At 40.6% G+C, this 24,204-nt stretch overlaps 1 protein-coding gene and 1 pseudogene across 1 annotated transcript in view; one reads left to right on the plus strand and one right to left on the minus strand.

The window, feature by feature from the left end:
* DNHD1 (dynein heavy chain domain 1) overlaps positions 1-24,204 on the minus strand; it is a 78,927-nt gene that overhangs the window by 47,180 nt on the left and 7,543 nt on the right. Inside the window, 7 exon segments of the mRNA XM_064365224.1 lie at positions 2,521-2,764; positions 2,855-3,120; positions 12,496-12,547; positions 12,683-13,183; positions 17,864-18,020; positions 19,725-19,835; positions 19,914-20,117. Coding sequence (XP_064221294.1) covers positions 2,521-2,764; positions 2,855-3,120; positions 12,496-12,547; positions 12,683-13,183; positions 17,864-18,020; positions 19,725-19,835; positions 19,914-20,117 — 1,535 coding nt within the window.
* Positions 5,710-6,283, plus strand: LOC135270209 (INO80 complex subunit C-like; annotated as a pseudogene).

The raw sequence follows: 24,204 nt of genomic DNA on the forward strand, positions 1-24,204 counted from the left end.
TAAGATCTGAGATTGAGAAAACCTACTGAGAGAAAGCCTATTGAGGGACAACCTATATTAAAACACAACACGAACATGTAAACTCATCCTTTGGAACGTAACAGTAACTAGGCCATTGCAATGGTGCTGCTTTTTTGTTTTTATGGTGCTGCTTTTGGACCAGTAGCAACAGGCTGATGAAGGCAGATGGGAGCTCAACAGCGACACCGTATGGTATAAAGGAGCAATGGATTGATAAAATACCAGAACTTGGGATTAGAAGCTGGAGATGGATAAAATACAGATTTAAGAGATACTTAGGAGGCACAAGAATGACAAGGATTTGGTGACAGGTTGGATGTAGTAAGGTCAAGGAGAGGGAGGAGTAAAGGGTGACCCCAAGTTTCTGGTGAAGCTAACTCATCAGAGTGTTTAATTACACAATTTGTTGTTCAAGGGAGCTCAGGAAGAAGAGAAACAACAGATCAGCAAGAAGGATGAGAGTAGACAGAAGGGGATAAGGTGAAATGAAAAAATTATTAAGCACCTACTGAATGCCATACTCAATGCTAAGAGTATTGCAAATAATATCTCATTCAATCCTCCTTACTATAACCCTGTGAGTGACTGCGTTATCATGCCCAGCTTATAAATAAGGAAACTAAAACACAGTAATCTGAAGTTACAAAGCAAGTGAAAAACAGAGACAGGGTTCTAAATCCAGTGCTTATTTCTCTCTACCTGCTTCTCTTAAAGAGGCTAGTTGGTCCTGGACTGAGGATCAGAAAGCTAACAAACTAGGACAACAGTGAGCTTCTGGAGCAGCAGTAAAGTAAAGCCTGATCAAAACAGGGCCAGAAAGAAAGCAAAACAATCATAGGTCTTCCCGGTTCCTGCCTTGCCAGCCTGAACCCTCTGTACGAGAGCAGGGAGTTTTAGTGGCCCATTGGATACCTAACGACACATGTGCTTTCATCTATTGAGAGCCAAGACAGGGAAGGCTAAGTAAGCAGGGCATTCAAGCAAACTCTTTCCAGGCCACAGTTCCAAGGCTTCTAACCTTCATAAAGAAAGTAGGCCTGGGAAGCCATGGGTCCAATAGAATCTAGTCTCTGCAGAAGTAGATACTATTGGCTATTGCCATCCTTGAGGCTAGCTGAGGAAAGAGAACAACCTCCATATTTCCTAAAAGAACAAATCACTGGCTTCCCAATCTACCCCATTGTAAGCCTCTCTAACATGAGCTCCTAGGCTGAGGCACTTAGTTAGTACACAATAGCATGAGATAGCCTTCCCATGGGAAGGGAGAAAGAGGAAAGAGGGTAAAAGACTAGGTGATAAGCTACATTTCTCAGAGACCCAGGGATACCAACAATTGGGCCTTGGCTTAGTAGGGGTAGTAAGTGGCATGGGGAGGGAACCTGAGGTAAGTTGAGGAGAAAATAGTAGAATGCTCTTGAGCCCCAATTTCCATACAGAACTTTGGGAAGAGACCACCTTTTAGGGTGCCCTTTGGTAACATGAAACAGTCACAGCAGAGTAGAAATCATAGTGTTATGTTTTGTAGTAAAAAGAGGGGCAGATATAATGCTTATCAGTTTCCCACAGCTCCCAAATGGCAGGGGATACAGAAGATAGCAGAGAGTTGATAGCCAGTGGGCCTGGATCAAGTTCCTGTTTGAGGAACTAGGGACCCTAAAGCAAAAGCCATGGGGGTAACCAGCCTAAGACACAGACTGGATGAAGGATTCACTAAAACCCCAAGGATCAGCCATGCCAGCAAATGCCAAGGCAAGGACGGGTCAGCAAAGATAGGCACTCCAGGCCCCTATTAGGCCAAGAAAACACACCCCAGCTCTATAATCCCAGGACACAGCAGCACCAGAAGCAGCAATGTCAGGAGGGCAGAGACCATGCAAGGATGTATTAAACCTCAGAAGCCAGCCGACTGGCCTACACCAGTACAGGTGGCACCTTGGGAAGGAAAAGGGAGCAAAAGACATTTGAGAGTAAAACAACCCAGAACTATAGTATAAATTTTCAATTGCCCAGATACCCCAAATAGACTGAATCAGACCAAAAGTGACTGCTTTAAATAAAAGGAGCTTTCTTTAATTGGAAAGGTTACATTCTTTCACTACCAGTGGAATTTAGGGCTACAGAGTAAGACAAGATTAGTTAAAGAGAGTAGCTTTTTACATATGCAAAATGTAGTATAAATTTCACTCTGCTACATGCAAAGAGAAGGCATCATTGATTCCCAAGAATCTCTGTAAAGACACTGAGCTTACTAACCCAAGCACAGGAACATAATTCCTAAGGAATACAAGGATGAGCAGAGCCAAAACAGAGAGGCGCCCTCTGCAGGGAGCATACCTTTCATGGCAAAGGGAAGGGCCTGGAACCTCGGGCTTTGGAAGGCTTCATAGGTCCAACAAGAGGCCTGCACCAAAGGTCTCTGGAGGACATTCCAGGACCAAGGTAGGCCATGTGAATAGACATACAGAAGGAGGAAGGAGAGGGAGGAGAAGCAGTACTCACCCATCTCTGCCTGTACATCATGGCAGCTAAGCAGCAGCAACTTGCCTTTTGTGAGCAACTCGACAGGCATATTGGAGACACGGGCCTGCCAAACATTCAGGTGGCTCACCAGCATCACGTAGTTCTTGATGGGACAGCCTCTCATGTCTTCCAGCTTCTGAGGCCCCCAGGATTGCAGGAATTCATAAATGCCTGTTAACCACTGATGTTCCCTGCAGAATTCCTGCACCTCCTGCAGCATACCCTAAGGGCAGACAAGGTGTGTAAGGCAGGAGCAGGTGGCTATAATGGGAATTGGTGGGCAGCACCCTACCCCTTAAACCACTGTTCTTACCTCCAGCAGCACCCGTTGTATGTTCAGTGCCTGCTGGATCTGAGGGTTGTTGTCCAAGTCTTCTTCCAGCTGCTTATAATTGGAGGGCACGTACTGGCCCCGCAGCCGATACCCACGGACCTCCAAGATACCAGCAATTGAGTGAGACTTCCAGGGCCATACCAATCCTACATTCGGGCCACAGAAGATGCTCACGGCATCGCTGGGCTGGCCATGGAACTTGGGCATCAGAAATTCAGTTTTTGAGTTCTCCTCTTCATCTTCTTCTAGTAGAGCAAATGCCATAATTGTCAGTGAGTACCCTCCAGAGCCCACAAACAACCTTCCTTTCTCTTTGCCCTCAGTGTGTACACACACACACACACACACACACACATACACACACACGCACACATTCTCTGCCCATGAGTAAGTTAACACATATATCTATATCACCAATATAAAATACTAGACCCAAGGAGGGGATTTATTAGTTAGAGTTCATGTGCAAATAATAGAATTTACTCTAGCCAGTCTAAACAGGAAGGGACTTATTATAGAATATTAAATGGGTTGCAGAATAATTAGGAAAGCTAAAATACAAAACCACTCTAGATTGAGCATTCAGGGCTGTGTGCTGCCTGGCAAAATGGGATGTCACTGTCACACCATTAACTACAAAACACACTGCCTCTGCTATGATCCACAGAATGGATGGCATATGCCCTGCCTCTTTCCCCGACTTAATTCAATTCTGAATCGAGGTCTTTTGTAGGTCTAACTGGTAGATCCTAAATTGTATATGACACCTAGCTGCAGAGGGGTCTGGGAAGTATAGTTTGTAGTCTCCAGCATCTGCAGAACAGAGGAGTTGGTGAAAAGGAACGTTGAACATGTCCTCAGTTATTGGTCTTAAAGAATATTCTTGAACCTGGCCACTCCTTAACTCTTTAGAAACTGGTTAAATGACAAGTTTAGTATTTATGTTAAAACTTCACACAAAATAAAGGAAAGAATTAAAATGCTCAGAAATAAGAGCCATACTATCCACACTCTAGCCTGTAGTACTCTTAGCTGATCTCTTCTCTTCTCCAACTGTAGTCACTCTCTAGGAAATCTCATCCAGTTTTATGGCTTTAGGTACTATCTATTTGCGCCCAAATTTATCTGTAGCCCAGATCCCTCACTTAACTCCAATCCCATTTAAATAAGTGCCTACTTCACTTCTCTATCTGGATGTCTAACATGCACCTCAAATTTAACAGGGCCAAAATGAACTCTAATTCCTCCCCACAAAACCACAGTCTTCCAATTTCAGTAAATGGAAAATCTGTTCTTCCGGGTTCTCCAATCAAAATCTTTATAGTTACCTTTGACTCTTTTTCACACACAACACATCCCCCCATTTAAAAATCCTGTTGTCTCTACTTTAAAAATATATCCAGAATCCAACCAATTCTCACCGCATTTACCACCACCTGTCCTCCTCTCCCAGCCCAATTCACCATCATCTCTCACTGCATTATTGCAACATCCTTCTAACTTTTCTCCCTGCATTGGCCCTTGGCTCCTACACCTTATAGTCTCTGCTCCATATAAGAACAAGAATGATCCTTCTAAAAAAATGCCAGAAAGGATTCTGAGGTGATGGCAAAGGCAACATCATTTTGAAATCTCCCCCAAATGCCCACACAAAAATGACAGAACAATTAGATAGCAAAACCAAAAGCCCAAGGATAACATTTTTAACAAATGAGGACAAGGGATCCTCACAAATCCTAAAATACAAGTAGGTGGGGACAAACCACCTGCAACCTCAAAACACACATGTCATCGCCATTTGTGATGAATGACGCAGAAGGAAACAATGAAGCAACAGATGGACCTAAGAATAAGAAAACCCCCAAATAGCCATCAAGCATTTACTGGGAGGCAGAGGGCCCATTTGAGAACAGCAGGTAAAACTGGAGGGTGGTCTTACCCCCTCCAAGAATGAGTGAGGTAAGGTCTGTAGAAGCTTAAGTAATCTATGCGCTGTGTACTCTTGAAACCAAACAGTCAGGGCTCCCTTTTGGGACAGAGCTTGACGTGGAGAAAATGCTGGGAGTAGAATAAGGATTGAGCAGCAATAGAGAAAAAGGAAAAGTCTAGATGAAGGAAGGGGAGGGAAACCAGAAAATCTCAGAAGGTAACCCATCATTTTTTTAATACAGAAAAACAATAGGAAGTGAAACTGAGAGGTTAGAGAACTATTTTGAGCCAAGTCTTCTTTTGAAAGTTAAGAAAAGCTAAAATTTCCAGTCTTCTATGAGCAGTAGAAAAGTATCAACATCAAACCTGATACCAAGCTTTTATAAGAACAAAAAAGCAAGATGTAGAATAAATTCTCTAGAGGCAATGAAAGCATGTCAAAAATGAGAGCAAAACTATAGCCTATTTCAAAACAAGCTAAAAGACTCTAGAAAAATGATAGAAGTCATGAGAGGACACATATCAGAATTAGAAAAACTCAGAAATTATGTGACAGAACTACAGAAAGAAGTAGAAATAAAAGAAAAAATTCATAATGGAAATTTAACTGAAATGGAACATAAGAGCAAACAAACTCGACAGATAATTTCTTAAGAAAAACAGAAGGGAAAAATAAGGGTAATTATACAACTAAAAAGGAAATAAAAAATTTAAAAAGATTTTAAGAGAAAGGGAGAAATATTGGGGATAGGTGATAAGGATCTAATGTATCAGTAACACGATTCCCTGAAGAAAAAACAAAGAAAGGGAAGAGAACAAATATTAAAAACAAATATTAAATATTAATTGGTCCAGGGCCGGTGCTGGGAAAGAGGTGGGGGGATCAGGGGAAGACTCAGGGCGCGATGGTGGCGCAAATTCCAATTGTGGCCACCGCTTCCGCTACTCGAATAGTCCGGAACAGCAAGAAGAGGCCGGCCACCCTGCCCACAGCAGCAGCGGCGGCGGGGGCTATGGCGCCAGTGAAAAGAAAAAAGCGTCCGCCTCCAGCTTTGTGCAGGGTATCAGCATAGAAGCCACGAGTCAGAATAAAATGGTGCCCTCTGAGTTTAGCAGAGGACCTGTGGAAAAAGCTGCCAAACCTTTGCCATCTAAGGATCCCAACTTTGTGCACTCTGGGCACGGTGGCGCAGTAGCTGGCAAGAACAGAACCTGGAAGAACCTGAAACAAATCCTCGCTTCAGAAAGGGCATTGCGGGGCAACTGAACACTCCTCACTACTTCAGTATTGATGCACCTCCATCCTATAAGCCAGCTAAGAAGTATTCCGATGTTTCAGGTCTTCTTCCCAACTACACAGACCCCCAGAGCAAACCGCGGTTCAGCACCATGGAAGACTTTTCCTGCATTCGGAGGCTACCCTCCGACGTTGTCACCGGCTACCTGGCCCTGAGGAAAGCCACTAGCGTCGTTCCCTAAGCCCGAGAAATGGAGATTAAGTGGAAAGCTGTTTCAAAAACAGACTCTGGACTCGTGATTTTGTTTCATGAAAACAAACTCGTTCTGCTGTCAATCTGAAAATGCCAGTGCTGTGCCTTGGAAAGAATGTTTGACTTTAATTTAAGGGTTTTTCTGAGTGTGTATTTTCCCTCGGAATGTGATAGTTCCTGCTGAATTAAATTATACTTCAGTTGTTGCCTCAAGTAAAGGCGTTTGACAAGAAAATACAATAAAGTCATACTTTTCATTAAAACTAAACCTTAATTATGGAAAATTGTTCTGAAATTTAAAAAAAGATATCACGCCACATTTTGAAATAGCATACCTGAGACTCCTTCCCCAGAATGTTCAATACCAACATATATTCTAACTAAAATAAGTAGATTTCAATAAAAAGGAAAAAAATATAGGCAAAAGAACATACCTGAGACTCCTTCCCCAGAATGTTCAATACCAACATATATTCTAACTAAAATAAGTAGATTTCAATAAAAAGGAAAAAAATATAGGCAAAAGAACAAGTGATTTCGTAAAGAAAATAAAATTAGATTATCGGAAGCTTTTTGATAGCAACTCATAATGCCCTAAGAAAACAGAATAACATATTTAAGATACGCAAAGGAAAAAAAGTGTAAAACAACAATTTTATATCCAGCAACACTAACTTTCAAAAGGTACAAACTGTTATCAACATAGAAGAACTTCAGAATTTTGTTCCTACAAGCCTTTCCTCAGGAATTTAGTAAAAAGTGACCTTCAAACAAAATCACTAGAGACATCAACATAAGGACTGCTGGTAGGCTTAAATATATTGTTACTTACAGAACTAAGATTAAGTGAGGGATAAGGAAAAAGTATAGTATGAAATGACGATGTAGAGAATGCTGGTGGTTCTCTTGCTTGCCAGGTGGACAAAGCCTACCTGAAGAATGGAACTCTGAAGGCACGTTGGTTGATTACCCAATAGCCATTCCCTTCCCCCTTCCTCTATGGTTGTAGAACCATCTTCCACAAGGCACTGAGAATGTTGGCCATTTGGTTTCCTAGCCTTTCTTATAGCTAGAGGTAGACACATGATGAAGACTTTGATGGTGAGATGTAAAAGTGAGTCTGATGGGGAGTTTCTGGAAAAGATTCCTTTTCCTGGCAAAAAGTGGGAATCAGAAACAGAGCGCTCTTGTTAACCTTGCCTATCCTTTTCTGCCTGATTTTGCTTAAGAATGGGATGCTTGACGTTGCAGCTTGTCTTGCAACTATGAGGCAACAAGGCTGAGAATGAAGAAACAAACAAAAAATCCAAAAACCCTTTATTGTGACCTCCTCCACCACACACATCTCTCTAACAGCACCGGCTCTTACCTATAGCTAAAAGCAGGAAGGAGTGATGGAAGGATACAAAGAACCTGGTACTTGATGACACTTTTGAGCCACTGAACAAACCTTGGAAGCACCTACCTCAAGAGTTCTGTTTTTATTGTTTAGGCCACTGTGGCTGATTCTAGCTACATCATGAATTTCTTAGTTAAAAGTACATACATAGTTTTGAGTTAAGATTATTTAATCCAAAATCAACCCCCATACTCAGGCCAATATAATAGACATTTATAGCCAAAAACAAGCATAGCTGAAGGCTGTAACCTGCCCCACCATAGACAATCTTCTAAGAAGATCTGCCCTTACCTATAGCTAAGATCCAGTTATTTTGCACCATGACACATCCCCTTGCCATAGCTTATAAATAAATCATGCAATCTACAGGAGAGACTGAATCAATCATACTCCTTATCTTGAAAAGTTGAACTAAATTAGTCTCACGGACAGGAAAACTTAAAGAAGATCATATAAAGTCAAGGAACGAGTTGGTGTCATAAAAAGTTTAAGTTATTTGAAAGGAATAGTAATAAGGGAGCAGAAAGCCCAAAGGAAGCAGAGATAACTGGTCTCAGGAATCAGGGCAGGGGAACTGGAAAGATGCACAGAGAGAAGAAGAGATGAAAAAAGGATAAGCAGAAATTTGAGAGACAGGGGCTCTATTCCTGATGTTCTAGTTTCAAATTCTGTGAAGATATGTGCTGTTACTTCTTATCTACCTTTGAATGTAGTAATTGTCTGTTTTGTGAACTCCAAAATACAAGACAAGCTTGAAGAGCAGTGTTTCAAGGCGCCAAGATCTATGAGAGTGCTCAGGCAATATGGTGCTATACAAAGTCAATTGTGATTCCAAGCAATGGAAAGAAAAGCTAGTCTATTTTCAATGGAATCCGGCAAAAGAACATACCAACAAAACAAAACAGAAGTCACTAACTTCATAGCCAAGGAAAGAATGAAATAAAACACTGCTTATAATGATAAAATATTGTAAAAATTTTAGATATGGTATCTCTGTCACCCAGGCTGGAATGCAGTGGTGTGATCATGCCTCACTGCAGCCCCAAACTCCTGGGATCAAGCAATCCTTCCACCTCAGCCTCCTGAGTAGCTGGAACTACAGGTGCACACCACCACACCTGGCTAGTTAATAATTTTTTTGTAGATACAGGGTCTCACTATGTTGCTCACGCTGGTCTTGAACATCTGACCTCAAGCAGTCCTCCCACCTTGACTTCCCTAAGTGCTGGGATTACAGGCATGAGTCACTGTGCCTAGCCTTAAGAAGAAATCTGAAATCAACTAAATCAAATAAACACAATTTACCTGCCATTTCTAAAGGATTTGGGGCTTCCATTGAAAATTTATATATATTGCTATAATACATATAAGTCAACATAGAGTTGAATTTTAAAATATCAATCCAAATTGAAAGGCTTTAATGATACAGATCTTTACTACAGGTTTCCTTCAATGAGTGACTCAGACATTCCACACAGAGCAAAGCTTCTTGTTAAACATATTTATACAACTCCTCATCCCTCCAAGGTTTCTTTCTCACAGAGCAGAAAAAAAAAAAAAAAAAAAAAAAATCTTTCCTTCCCTCTCATCTATAAATCTACTCATGGTCACACTGCTTCCCTCTGTATTTCCTCTTCCTGGTCCTACTGCTCATACCTCATACTCTGAAGAGACCTTCCCCATGCAGTCCCCTGGCAAAAAAAATCATGTTTTCGTTCTTTGCATTATATCTCTAAGCTAATTTTGGCCATCCCAACCAAAATGTACATCAAGAGAGCATATGATTAAAATTAGTCAATCCTTTGTCTCTTTTCAGTGTAACAGATTTGTCTTACCAAAAATATGAAAAAGATATTCCAATCTTAATAAGATACTGCCATATTAAAGTTAATATAAGAACTTTAGGGTTTTTTAATTTGACATCTGACAGATAAGAAAAGTGATTATCTGATTGTGTTTTCTGAGTTTTGAACAGCAGAAAACTTCTCATAAGATTATAAGGACATCAGATAGTAATATTAATACTCTCTTTTTTAGCTGTAAAATGTTCTCTGGAAAATGTTGGAGAACACAGTTTAAGACTGAAGAATATGTTGCAACTATTACTAATACATTGACAATTATTTACTGATTAGAATCTAGTCAATGTATACATTTCTAGTGAAAAGGAGTTAATTTTCATATTTTTGTATGTAAGTGGGCTATTGAAATCATTTTGCAATTTAGCTAAAAGGCCATAAAAATGTTGCCTCATTTAAATAAAAGTTTTCTCAGTTGGATGTATGTCTCTTAAAGACTACTAGTAGTGTTTTAACTGCTACATACTTATCTTTATTCAAAATTTACTCCATTTTTTAAACTTTTATTCTAGATTCAGGCGTACATGTGCAGGTTTGTTATATAGGTAAACTCTTATCACGAGAGTTTGTTGGATCAATTATTTCATCACGGTACTAATCTTAGTACCCAACAGTTGTTTTTTCTGGTCCTCTCCCTCCTCCCACCTCCACTCTCAAGTAGGCTCCAGTGTCTGTTGTTCCCCTCTTTGTGTCCATGAGTTCTCATCATTTAGCTCCTGCTTGTAAGAGAGAAAAGCAAACACAACAAAAGCAAAAATTGACAAATGGGATCTAATTAAACTTAAGAGCTTGTGCGCAGCAAAAGAAACTATCAACAGAGTAAACAGACAACCAAAGAAGGGGAGAAAATATTTGCAAACTATGCATCTGACAAAAGTCTGATATCTAGCATCTATAAGGAACTTAAACAAATTTACAAAAAAAAAACCATTAAAAAAGGACGTGAACAGATTCTTTTTAAAAGACATTCATCCAGCCAGGCACGGTGGCTCACACCTGTAATCCAAGCACTTTGGAGGCCAAGGCGGGCGGATCACCTGAGGTCGGGAGTTCAAGACCAGCCTGACCAATATGGTGAAACCCCGTCTTAGAAAAAAGTGAAAAAAAAAAAAAAAGACATACATGCAGCCAACAAGCATATGAACAAAAAGCTAAATATCATTGATTATTAAAGAAATACAAATCAAAACTTTTTACTTTTTTTAAATAATTTAAGGACAATAGAACGTTGGTCTGGCTAGGCATGGTGGCTCATGCTTGTAATCCCAGCACTTTGCAATGCCAAGATGGGAGGATTGCTTGAAGATAGGAGTTCAAGACCAGCCTGGGCAACACAGCAAGACCCCTATCTCTACAAAAACTTTAAAAATTAGCCAGGCATGGTAGTATGTGCCTGTAGTCCTGACTACTTGGGAGGCTGAGGGGAAAAGATCACTTAAGCCCAGGAGGTTGAGGCTGTACTTCTGCACTCCAGCTGGGTGACAGAGTGAGACCCTGTCTCGAAAATAAACAACAAAAAGAACTTTGGTTTTGATTACTCCATGATATTAATCTGACTTTCCATTCAGATCTTTTTTCTTCAAATTTTGTAGAAAAGTTTGAAGAATGGTACCATGAACACCCTTATCCATCCACTTAGATTCAACAGCCATTAACATTTTGCCACATTGCATTATTAGTTTTTCCTTCTATCTTTTCATTGTCCTAAACAATCTGAAGGTAAGATACAAGCATCATGACATTTCACCCCTTAATGTATCAGTCCATGTGCTTTTTTAAAAGTAGAAGGGACAACCTCAGACATGGCAGGTAAATATTTTCAGCTTCACTAGAATTTAGAATACAAATTCAAGGGTTCTTTTGCTCCATTTAACCATTCAAAAAAATACTACAGCATATTTATAACATGAATTAGTACCATATATGAGAAATGCTGTGAAATTTCTGATTTATCTACCTCTATAATACTAATAGTAAGAAGGCACTATCTGTAGCATGTATTTCTATATGTTGAGCACCATACTAGACACATCACCTCTTTTAAATCTTTAAAAATTCTACAGGTTAGGTATTTTCATTATTTCCACTTTGCAGACTAGTAAACTAATGAGTCTGACTCCAAAGCCTTTCTTCTTTCCACTACACCATGTAAAACAATATCAATAGTTCCTATCAATTAATCTAAATTTATTTGGGGAAAATAATGTGCCCCGACTGATGTATAATTTGTAAAAGACACAGGCTCCTTTCAATGAATCTTTTTTGTCCTTGTCACCTATTCCCTAAAATTAATGTCTTTAAAGCATCTTAATGAACAGATAGAAGTTGAATGGGGAAATTAAATAAAGTATCGATGAGTCAGATGTGACTGATTGCATTTATTGATTTTACTTGTGACAGCATCAGTATCCTAAACAAGGGAAATGTGAAGATGTATTTCCATTCTGATGGTTAATAAGTGTGAAGATTGATGACAAATGATAATTGGTAACCATAAAATATTTCAATAATATCGATGAATTCCATATGAAATGAAAAAGAGCTATATGACATAAAGCAAGTATTGAGCAAGCAGAGCTCTTTAAACAAGTACAAATTAACTTAGAAATAAAATTCAGTAGTAAATGAAATGAATTATGGCACTGGAGTAAAACCTCACAGAGTTTTGAATGAACCAGTTTTGGAAGGACAATGTACTCACATTCTTTCATACATCCTCTCATTGCAGGCACATATACATAAGCACATGAATTTGTGAGCAAAAACATTCCCTGACCCTTCTACCCACAACACACATGTACAGTACCCAGGTTAGAGCTTCACCATCCACACCCAATGCCTGACTCTTTACCCTGGTCCTCCTGCCTGCTTCCCATGCCGTTTGCACCTGTGCCCTTCCCCTCCTTCAGCCTTCCTATCCTCTGCCCACATCTCCCTAAATACCTTCAGAATACAGGGAATCCAAGGAGGTCTTCAGGTCTGCAGACTGCATTACCTTCATGCCAGGATATGGAGAAGGGGCAGAAATGGGAAAACAGTGAGGGATTCAAACCTGGTTGTAAGCTTCTGATTACTCAGAGGATAGGAACTGGGAATTCCCACAGCCAGCTCTCCGCTCAATCCAGAATACCTGCAAGGCAGAGGCCTTGACAGACTGTAGGCCTCCAGTTAGAATCTGGATCATATTTTCAACACAGGGCACATGAGACAGTTGGCCATGATCATCAAAGACCAGCTGTGATGAGAGAAAAGGTTTCTGCCTTGGGGCCTGTAAAAGAAGGGTCAGGAAAATCAAGGGGCTAGATGTCAGTATACATTCTTCACCATCTGGCCCTGGACTGCCTGCCACCTCCACACATGCCACCCACCACCTCACTTGAAGCACGTTGGCCACAAAAGAGGTTATCTCCTCTTCCAAGATAGAAATGAGGCTCTGACAAATCATGTAGTCGACTAGGCGGGCAAATTTTCCCAGCTGCAACCACCAGGCCTCTGCTTGCTTCAGCTTCTGCTCCAGTTGCTTATGCTGTACCCTCTGAAGGTATATGGAGCCTTGGCCTGTCCTGATCCTGTCGCAGTTTTGCACTTGCTCCTGTAGGCCCTGTCGCATGTGGTATGTGTCCTCGTGAACCTATGAGCATAGAGTGGAAACTCACCAGAGATAGGGGGATGGAGAGCAAACCAGCCACCCACTGGTCTGTGCAAACTCTCGGGTCTTGGAGTCTGGGACCTAGAACCTAGATGTACAGATGGAGGGTTCCTTTTTAGTAGAGTTTACCCCCATCCTGGCATCCCCTCAATTTTTCAGATTATGAGACTGACGTGCTGCCCACTGCGCTAAGAGGGCCTCTCATCCCCTCAATTTTTAAGTGACCAGAGAAGATGTGAAATAGAGAACATATATTGAGAGGTCACAATATGCTAATGGGGTAGGCCAGGGCTGTCTACTGAAAACCCCCAGGGTGGGACTCAAATAGGAAATGTATGTATATGTAAATATAGAGGTTTACAATGCATAGAAGAGATAAAAAGAAAAAGATGGGATAAAAAGGCTAAACATCAATTTCAGGATATGGACTCGGGATAATAATTAGGCCAGGTGATGTGGCCTGCTGAATAGCATGATATTGCTTTACGTTATAGTAGAAGCTGTTTCTGGGTACTGATATAGACTTTCTATTAGGGGAGAGGGAATGTGGAATAAAAGCCTGGGAGCCTTTTTGTGGGTTCTTTTCAGATCTAGGAAGTTCCTCATTCATTTTTAAAGGCTGCTGACAGTTGCCAATGCTCTGGGCTTTTACTATTGAAGAATGGAGAAGAGATACCAGAAAGCTATGCTTGGCCAGATGGATCTGTCGTCTTCCCTGCTCTCCTGTTCCTTTTGATGCTCCCTAGAGCCTGTGATCAGAACTGATTGGTGTCTGTGAATTATACTTCTGGTATCTATAAGCTCAAGCCCCAATCTTCTCAGACCCAAGCATAAGACAGGTAAGTCCTAAGCATGGAACATCATGCACAAACATGCCCTATGCATATGATGATTTTGTATATGAGACTCAGTGAGGTGTTCTCTTCCATGTTCTAACAATACTTCCAGTACCCAGTGCTTCCCACTTCATAACCCTTAGTCCAGTGCCTCATCATTTGTTATTTACATAACTCATCCACTACACTGTAAGCTCCTTTAGGAGGGGAACTCTGTTATACCTTATTTCATTTTTCTATTGTTTAACACAGTGCCTGGTATGGGGTAGTTCCACAGTAAATGTTTGTAAAAAGAATGCATAATCTCACATTCAAAGAGCCTACTGAGTGTCATTAGGATAAAATCATACAAACAACAACAATATTAATTACTAGTACCACATAACATAATCAGTAGACATTTTTAAAGCACTGGTACTGGGGTGATAATGTCTAAATATAAGGAAAAAAATGTTTAGGATGGGCACAGTGGCTCATGCCTGTAATCTCAGCACTTTGGAAGGCCAAAGAGGGTGGATCACTTAAGTCCAGAAGTTTGAGACCAGTCGGGGCAACATGGTGAAACCCGATCTCTACAAAAAATTAGCCAGGTGGGGTGGTATCAGCTGCCATATATATATATATATATATACGTATATACACATATATAGCCAATAGGATATTTGAATAAAACAGTGAATGAGCTTGGTCTAATACATATTTTCTTAGATTGGGTTCTCTAGAAGCAGACCCCGAGACGGGGATTTGGAGAAATGTGATTTACTGTAGGAATGATCTTCAGGGAAACAAGAGCCTCTAAGGGAGTGAAGAAAGCAGAAAAGAGAGGCGGAAAAGTACCCAGCAAGATCTCGGCTAAATTCTATTTTTGGTCTGATCTGGAGTAGGGAATGAGGCTTTGGAATGTTCCAATAGTATTGTAGAGTTGTCATGCCTTGAAGCAAGTAAGGGAAAAAAAAAAGGCTGAGGAACTGCTCCCTGTGAGAGAGACTAAAGAGAAGTGACCACTAAATTCAACACATATTTCTGGTTTGGAGCCTGAAGAATGAAAAAATAAAGTAATAAAGGACCAAATTTTGAATAAGGATAGGAGATTAGATAACAGAGTAGTATCAAAGTGAAATTTCCTAATCTTTGATCATTGCACTATAGTTATAAAAGAAAATGTTCTCATTCACAGAAAAAACATACTGTTATATATAGGAGTTGCTATGATTTGAATGTGTTTCCCAAAATTCATGTGTTGGAAACTTAATTGTCATAGTAACAGTTTTAAGAGGCAGGGCCTTTAAGAGGTAATTAGCCATGAGGGCTCCACCCATGTGAAGGGATCAATGTTTTGATCATGGGAGTGGGTTAGTTATCATGGGAATGGGTTCCTGATAAAGAGGATAAGTTTGGCCTTATTCCCTCTCTCCTCTCTCTGCCTCGTATTCCTATCTCGTCACTATGTGATACCCTCCACTATGGGATAAAACTCTCGCCAGATGGTCTTGAACTTCCCAGCCTCCAGAACCATGAACCAAATAAACTTTTACTCTTTGTAAATTACCCAGTCTTTGGTATTCTGTTATAGCAACAGAAAACAAACTTAAGACAGGGGTAAGGGGACTGATGCCTGCAATTTACTCTCAAATGATTTAGAAAATAATGTGTGCATGTTTAGAGAAAAAGAAAGAGCATAAATGATAAAGCAGTGGGAAAAATAACAATCTATATAAAGGGTATGTGAGAGTTTATATACTATCCTTACAATTCTAATAAGTTTGAAATTATATCAAAATATAAAATCACAGAAGGAAAGAAGGAGGGAAGGAAGGAGGGAGGAAAAGAGGGAGGGAAGGAGGATGGAAGGAAGGAAGAGAGGGAGGGAGAGAGGGAGGGAGGGAAAAGAAAAAAATAAGTATTGGTAAGAATGAAAGACAACTGAGGCTAAGTGCAGTGGCTCATGCCTGTAATCCTAGCACTTTGGGAGGCTGAGGCAGGTGGATCACCTGAAGTCAGGAGTTCAAGACCAGCCTGGCTAAGATGGTGAAACCCTGTCTCCACTAAAAATATAAAAATTAGCTGGGCATGGTGGCACACACCTGTAATCCCAGCTGCTTGCGAGGTTGAGACAGGAGAATCACTTGAACCCAGGAGGCGGAGGTTTCAGTGAGCCAAGATTGCACCATTGCACCCCAGCCTGGGAGACAGAGCCAGACTATATCTCAAAAAAAAAAAAAAAATCTTTGGCTAGAGTCACAGGGTTAAGGTGGGGGAAAGGAAAGGCACCTAGAAATTGACATCATTGATGGGAATGTAAACTGGAACAACCACTCTGGAAAGCTGTTTGGCAGTGCAAAACATACATATACTCTATTCTAGCAATTGTACTCCTGGAATATATACCCCCCAAAAAATAAGCACTCGTGTCTACCAAAAGACATATACAACAATGTTCATAACAGTATTATTTATAATAGTAAAAAACTGGAACCAACCCAAATATTCACAATAGGAGAATGAATATATAAATTGTGGTCATTCATACAGTGAAATACTACAAAGCTAGACAAAAAGAGTGAACCACTGCTACCTAGAACATTATGGATAAGTCTCACAAACATAATGTTGGTGAAAAAAGGCAGGCAAAAAGGAGCACATACTGTCCAATTCTAGTTATACGAAATTCAAAATGAGACAACATTAACCTGTGGTGACACAGGTCAGAGTACTGGTTACCTTTGCAGGGGTATCAGTGAAAGAGGCACCAGGGAGCTTGCTGGGGTGCTGGAAATGTTCTCTATCTTAATCCAGGTATACAAATGTATGTCAATACAAATACAAATGCAAAAACTTCAATAACTGTATAGTTGAAATTTGTCTATTGTATACGAACTATACCTTAGTATAAAAATTAACTACTGAATTTCAGAAAGTTACAACTATTTTTGTAACATTAAAAACAAAGGTGGGATTGAGGAGCTGAGAGGTAGAGAAAGGCTGTGGAGCAGCTCACCCCCCACCTCCTGCCTCATTCTTAAATATTTAAGATCTCAACCAAGGTATTACTTCTTCCTAGGAATAGAATTCCTTGCAGTCAAGGCCATTTTTGAGACTTCAGAGTTCTGTCCTTTGTGATTAACCTCCTCTGATGAAGTTCAGAGCAACATATAGAAGCCAAAACCCGGCTCAAGCCAGGCAAGGTATGCCTCCCTCACGTTAGTTATTTTCACAAATTCTGAGTGGGCCTCCTCTCTCAGAACTGGACTATTGATACATGGTAATTAGCCAAAGTCCTGTGTGAATATCCAGCCCCACCTGATAACAAACCATGATAACAGGCCATGGGCAAAAGGCAAATACACAGGAGGGCCTCCCAGAACCCTAGGCAGGGGATGTGCATCACAGATGCAAAGTATGCATAATTAGGAAGGACTCCATCATTGCATCCTTCTACTAACCACAGTAGCCTCCCAAAAGTTCAAGATAGGTTCAAAGATAAGCTCAGCAGCATAAAAGACCAGGATTCCTGTTCTCAAATTCCCTAATTCCCAAAAGTCAGCACAAACAACAGACAAAACAGACATTGATGTATTCCTTCTCCTCCCTGCTCCTAGGTCAAGATCAACCCTTAGGAAAAGGTCAAGTCCAATCCTCTGCACACCTGTTATTGATTCATCCATCCTCGAGTAGAAACTGCTGTTGCTGGGCAGAAAAATGGCTCTGATCCAACTGTAGAGTTCAGGTCACACAGTGGATACCAGGAGAAACTTAACTAAGAGGAGGCTGAAACTCTGGGAGCTCAACTTGGAGAAAAGGTCCACAGTAAAGTAGAGCCTCTTACCAGTCAAAGAATGGATGTGCAGAGGTTCAGGCAACGACGGAGCAGCTGTACAGCCTTATGCTTCTCCTCGGCTAGAGCTTTCTGTAGGTCCAGCAGCTCATAGCACCGATCTAGTTCCTGGGGTAGCCAGGACGCAGAGCACAGCTCCTGCAGAAGCCTAGAATCAAGGGCTAAGCTGATCAGACCTGGCATCCCAATCATTCCTTGGATACCTTTGACCTCTTCTCAGCTTAGCTTAGCTCAGACTGAGCAAATATTTATAGAGATTGTAACATTACCAACAGTGACCAATAGTCTCAGCACGCTCTCAAGAGTTTTTTGAAAGAGTACAAGCCCAGAAAGCTGCTTTCTCAGCCGTACAAGCTGAGAAAAGGCTTGGGGTGTGTGTAAGTATTTATACCTAGTGATCTCTCTGCTAGAAGAGAGGGTCAAATAGGTACCAAGTTCTGACTTAGAAGGAGAGACAGCAGAGACTTCTTCCTTGGAATAGAGAAAGCTAAGGGTCCTAAAAGTCTAAGCGGACAGGTAAGTTTTAGGACCAAATGTGATGAAACTTGAACTTCTCTATGGGCTGACCATCCCTGAGGAGGCCCAATCCTGTTATCCATACCTCCCAAGCCCCAGAGAACTCCACATTTGTAAATATCCTTGAAAAAGATAAAAGACTTCTAGTAATCAGACAAGATGGGCATCATTTATTCAGTGCCTACTGAGAAGTACTGAAAGTGGCACTTTGTATTCACAGTCTCATTTAATTCTCATTACAGAATTAAACCTAGAAATCTTTATCCTAGTTGGAAGATCAGGGAACTGAGGCTCAAATACTTTGGTAGTACTTAAGGTCTAAATAAGATCTGTCCAGCCTCCCAAGCCCTTATTCTCTCAAATTACACCATGATGATTAGGCTAGACTGGAGAATGAAACTCCCTAGAGCAGAAGTTGCAAACTGGGTTAAATTCAGATGAAAAAGTTTTTCAAAATGAATCACTAAGCTAACATACAGTGTTTTAATAAAAATTTGAGTTAAAATTTGGTTGAAATTTAAGCTAAAATTGAGAAATTTCACAACAAAATGTGGACTTCTGGGAAATCCTAAAAAGTAAGGTGGCTTGGGAGATTAATGCCCTAAAAAAAAAAAAAAAAAAAAAAGTAAGGTGGCTGATCACACTTGACCTATATTCCCAAATGGCAACAATTAGTTGGAACTGAGCAGTGACTGTCCTCTTTAGGTGCAGTCTCAGGATTGCAGTTCCCATGCTCCCTAAAGTCTTTCACCTAACCCACTGCATTCCTTTGATACTTGCTGCTTAGGCCCTTTAGGCATCTGAATTTGCAACTCCTATCACAGAATATACCACGAGTAGCTGAGGAGTCGTGTAGGGAAAGCAAGGAAGTACTGAAAATAGGAATAACCAACCTTTTCAAAAAAAGAAAACCAAGTAATATCTTGGAAAGAACAGAGAGTCTGGATTCAAACAACTGAGTTAGACTCCCAGATCGGACATTATACAAGTGTGTGAGTGCAAATGGTTTAAGATGTATAATTACCTAGAGAACATAGCATATATTCTCCACAGAGAATATATTCTATTCATGAACTATAATATAATCTAGTTTAGAATATATATTCAAAAAAAAAAGCTGGTTATTTAACAATATGTAAGGTATGATCACATTTTGTATGTGATAGAAAAAAGACTAGAAAGATATGCCAACACAATGTTCATGGTGGTTATTAGGAGTAAAGGGTTTTTTCTTTGCTCTGTTTTGTATCTTTCAGACTTTTTACAACAAACATCTATTACCTTTAGTAAAACTAATTTTGAAAAACTCAATGAAGTTGTGTTTTTAATACCTCACCTGCTAATATGGAGTAGCCCAGCTCCAAAGTGGGGCACAGCCAAGAGCAGATGATTCTCTAGGAAATTCCGGAGTCGATGCAGCCCCTGCAATCTCACATTCTTCTTCCAGCTAGAAATTAGAGGTCAGTGGTAATATGCTGTTACTGTCATCCATTTCCCCCCAAATCACATATCCATCGTCACCTACCGGGTCAAGGACTTGCGTAAGAGGCAATACTTAAAGAATGGAATGAACTGGAGCTGCTGCCAGAGAACACAGTGATGGTGCCAGGTACCCAGTGTCATCGTCTCACTGCCTTCCACAGGATGTACGTGCAAGATCCCAAAGGGAGAGAAGATGTAGTGCTCAGGATTCACCTTGTCGGGTGGCACCACCATCAAGCTGTAAGGCCTTTAAAAAAAAAAAGAGCTCTGATCAGTGAGGGCCCTGAGAACTTGGTCAGACCTTAAGAGACCAAAGAAGGATAGAAGAGATGAAAAAGGGGAACAGGAAGGCAGGCAGAAGAAAGCAGAAAAAGGGGGAAAGAGAGAAGAATGATTTTTAAACTAGAAAGATGAAACGAATATCATTAAGAAGAAACTGAAGCCAAAGACAGATGGGAAGAAAGAAAAAAGCACCTAGCCGGTTCCAAGTTCATATCTTCAGACCCAGATATCTTACATCCCATTAAATCTAAGACACTATCAACCATAAGCTGCAGCATTATCTTATGAAATGCTAAGATAAAAATGCTTCTAATAAGATATTCCATCAATTTTAAGATGTATCACAATTTTAGAGATGATAAAATGTGAAAAATGCTCATTCTAGAAATGATAAAATACATATATACTTGGGTACTGAAAGACACGCAGAGAAAATCAGAGAAAGTTATTTGGTGGAGTATGAGATTGAAGAAAAGCAGAGGGAAACTAGAAAACTAGAAACAGGCAAATAAAGAGGAAAATTATAACCTAATGAACTGGACAAGCACCTTCAGAGCCACCTTAAAATCGTCGCTGGTCTTGGGTTCTCTTACTTCAGCAAAGTGCACCTATATCCCACATTGAATGCAATATATATGTAGTAATATAATAGGTATATCTAGTTACAGTAGACCAGTTAGCATAATGCTATGTTTAGGTACATTTAATAAAGCATTTATTAATTTTTATTTTTCAGTTTTCTTTATAGAACTCAGAGCCAGCAGTAGTTTTAGGCATTATATATATTTTAAGCACTTTAAAAGTTGCATCCTAGGTCCTATAATGCCTAAGAGATAAAATAACCCTCCTCTATCTCTTTTCTCTCTCAACTTCCTAGAAAACATTGCTAAGCAAGTGACTTAAGAATATTTAGATAGATACCACAATGAACGCACTAAGTCGAGTCACGTAAAAATCTTGTTTCGTTTTTGACAAAGTTACTAAAGTTAATCAAGTATAGTGCTAATATCCCCAAATTACAGTTAGGAAAACTGAAACAAAGAGAAGTTAAAGCTTTGTCCAAGACAGTTAAGGGAAGAATACAGGATTTAAAACCAGTTACTTGACTCATGGCCCCTCCGTTAATCAGTGGGCCATTTAGCTTCCCACAATGTAGCTGCCTATCTTAACTGAGCCCTGACTCTTCTTAAGAGGCACTCCTTTCCCTATGACCTGCTTAATGCAGGCTGCTCTTTCTGTGTAGGGCCAGGAGTTACGGAGTACTCTTCTCATTCCCAACAGCCACTACTCCTTTGAAGAAGATTCACTCATGCGACAAATGCTTATTAAGGCAAGCAGTGTGTAAGCCACTGAGGACACAGCAGTGTGCAAGAAAAATCCAGTCCCTGACTTTATGGAACTTAGTTAAACCATTTATCAAGTTGTCCCTCTGTTCAAGTATTGTGGTCAGAGATGGGGACATAAAGATGACTTCTATGTAGTCCTTACTCTCAAAGGGCTCAGAATCAACTGGAGTATGACATGATACTAGAGTAGATGGGGCAAATCAATATCTTCCTGAATCCCAGACCCAAACATTCAGCTGTTTCGAAAATATCTCGAACTCTGTCTTGCATGCACTCGAAACTCATTAAGTTCTATACTAAACTCAGTATCTACCCCCACCAAATCTGTCCCTAATCTGGACAACTAGTTTACTCATTCATTCAACAAATATTACTGAGTATCTACTCTACGCCAGACTGTTCTAAGCCCTGAGGATACATCATTAAACACAACAAACCCAAATCCCTCCCCGATGGAGAGAAGAAAGATGATAAACATAATTAACAACAGGGAGGAGGAAAAAAGAGCAGGCAAAGGGAGATTGGCAGTGCCAGGGGAGAAGGAAGGGCAATTTTAAATGGGGTGGTAAGGGTGGGGAAGTGACAGCTGAGCAAAGACTCGAGGAATAAGGGAGGTGTAGGAATAAATTCTCTCCTAAGTGTGAATCAAACACTGGAGAAAATGAATTAAAAATCTGATAAATTCGAACATCTAAAAAAACACCTGTTACATGGCAAATAAATAAATAAAATGAAATGGTTCTTTCTATTGATGGTGCATTAGAAATTTGGACCAACATTCCCACTTGAGAACAGCTAGAAAAACTAGGCCAACTATCTGGATAATATATAGAAACTATCTGTATAACACATCAAAGAACCCAAAAATGTAATCCTCAGTCTTTGGTTCCAGACCCCAAATGGTTACAACACAGGAGTAAAGCGGAACCAGAAATATGCCTCCTCCTTGGCATGGGACCTGAACTGCAACTTTTGCTCATTTAATTCCCTGAGTCTGTTGAAAGCGTGGCTCCTCTTTTCAGTATATCAGGAATGTGTAGTAAAATTGACATATAACTACCTTTACTGGAATTGACAGGTGCCTCTGTTTGGGGAAAAGCATCACCAAATGCTGAACTCACTGCACTGGGTTTCCTTCTTTGGCAGATCCTGGCCCTGTAATCAGTCATTGCCTTTTTAGTTCTCTGGTTAATAGTTTCTTGTCTGTTTATGTGCCTAATTGTCTTTGATCGTGACGCTTCTCTGATTATAACAGATGATGATAGTTTAAAGCCTTAAGCTTGCCAGGCGCGGTAGCCCACGCCTGTAACCCTAGCACTTTGGGAGGCTGAGGTGGGTGGATCACCTGAGGTCAGGAGTTCAAGACCAGCCTGGCCATCATGGAGAAACCCCATCTCTAAAAAAATAAATAAATAAAGCCCTAAGCTTGTCATTTGCTTTCTGTAAGCTCTCCACTATGGTTTGTAAGCATTCCATCCTATATTGTTACCATGACTATCATTACAGCCATGACAGTCAAGTGTAGCAGCCACTAGCTGTCGGTATCACAATCAACCACAAGTGATAATTTAATTAATTGTGACGCCACTATGTGTCATGGATTGCTAGTATCCTATTTCCCATTAGCAAGGAATTCAGTACTGGTCTAGACCAAGGACATTACCAAGCCAATGAAGATCCTATATTTGAGGATAGTTTCCTGGGACCACTTATAATACCAAGGGCTGTGTTAGGGTCCAGTCAGTAAAACAGAAACTGTACTAGGCATTTCAACAAAGTGAATTTAATAAAGAGAAAGTGTTTTCTTAAAAATATGTCAGAGGGCCAGGCACAATGGCTCACATTTGTAATCCCAGCATTTTGGGAGGCCAAGGTGGGTGGATCACTTGAAGCCAGGAAGACCAGCCTGGCCAATATGGTGAAACCCTGTCTCTACTAAAAATACAAAAATTAGCCAGGCATATTAGCAGGTGCCTGTAATCCTAGCTACTTGGGAGGCTGAGGCAGAAGAATTGGTTGAACCTGGGAGGCAGAGATTGAAGTGAGCCAAGCTCACACCACTGCACTCCAGCCTAGGTGACAGAGCAAGACTTCATCTCAAAAAAAAAAAAAGAAAGAAAAAGGGGAACACTAAGGTAGCACAGAGATAACTATAGGCAAAACAAAACAAAATGAAACAAAACCACCTCCAGAACTAGAGGAACAAATGGAAGAGGTTTGGGTTATAAGAAGCTTTGAGGCTGGAGGGCCCTTGCAGAGTTGAGACTTAGAATTCTGATGGGGCCGGGTGCAATGGCTCATGCCTGTAATCCCAGCACACTGGGAGGCTGAGAAAGGAGGATAGCTTGAGCCCAGGAGTTTGAGACCAGCCTGAGCAACAAAGTGAGATGCCATATACACAAAAAATTTAAAAATTAGTCAGACATGGTGGTAGGCACCTGTGGTGCCAGACACATGGGAGACAGAGGTGGGAGGGTCACTTGAGCCCAGCAGATGGAGGGTGCAGCAAGCTGTGTTCATGCCACTGTACTATAGCCTAGGTGACAGAGCGAGACTCTGTTTAAAAAAAGAAAACAACAACAAAAAGAACTCTGAAGGAAAGGGGCTACCAGCTGGTGTTGGTACCTCTCAGGGTTATGAAGAGGCTGATTCAGAAAGTGCTGCTGGGCCCAGTGTGGTGGCTTATGCCTATAATCCCAGCACTTT

Source organism: Aotus nancymaae, unplaced genomic scaffold (assembly GCF_030222135.1).
Source record: "Aotus nancymaae isolate 86718 unplaced genomic scaffold, 86718_ANA_hifiasm-v0.15.2.pri h1tg000059l, whole genome shotgun sequence".
Lineage (NCBI taxonomy): Eukaryota > Metazoa > Chordata > Mammalia > Primates > Aotidae > Aotus > Aotus nancymaae.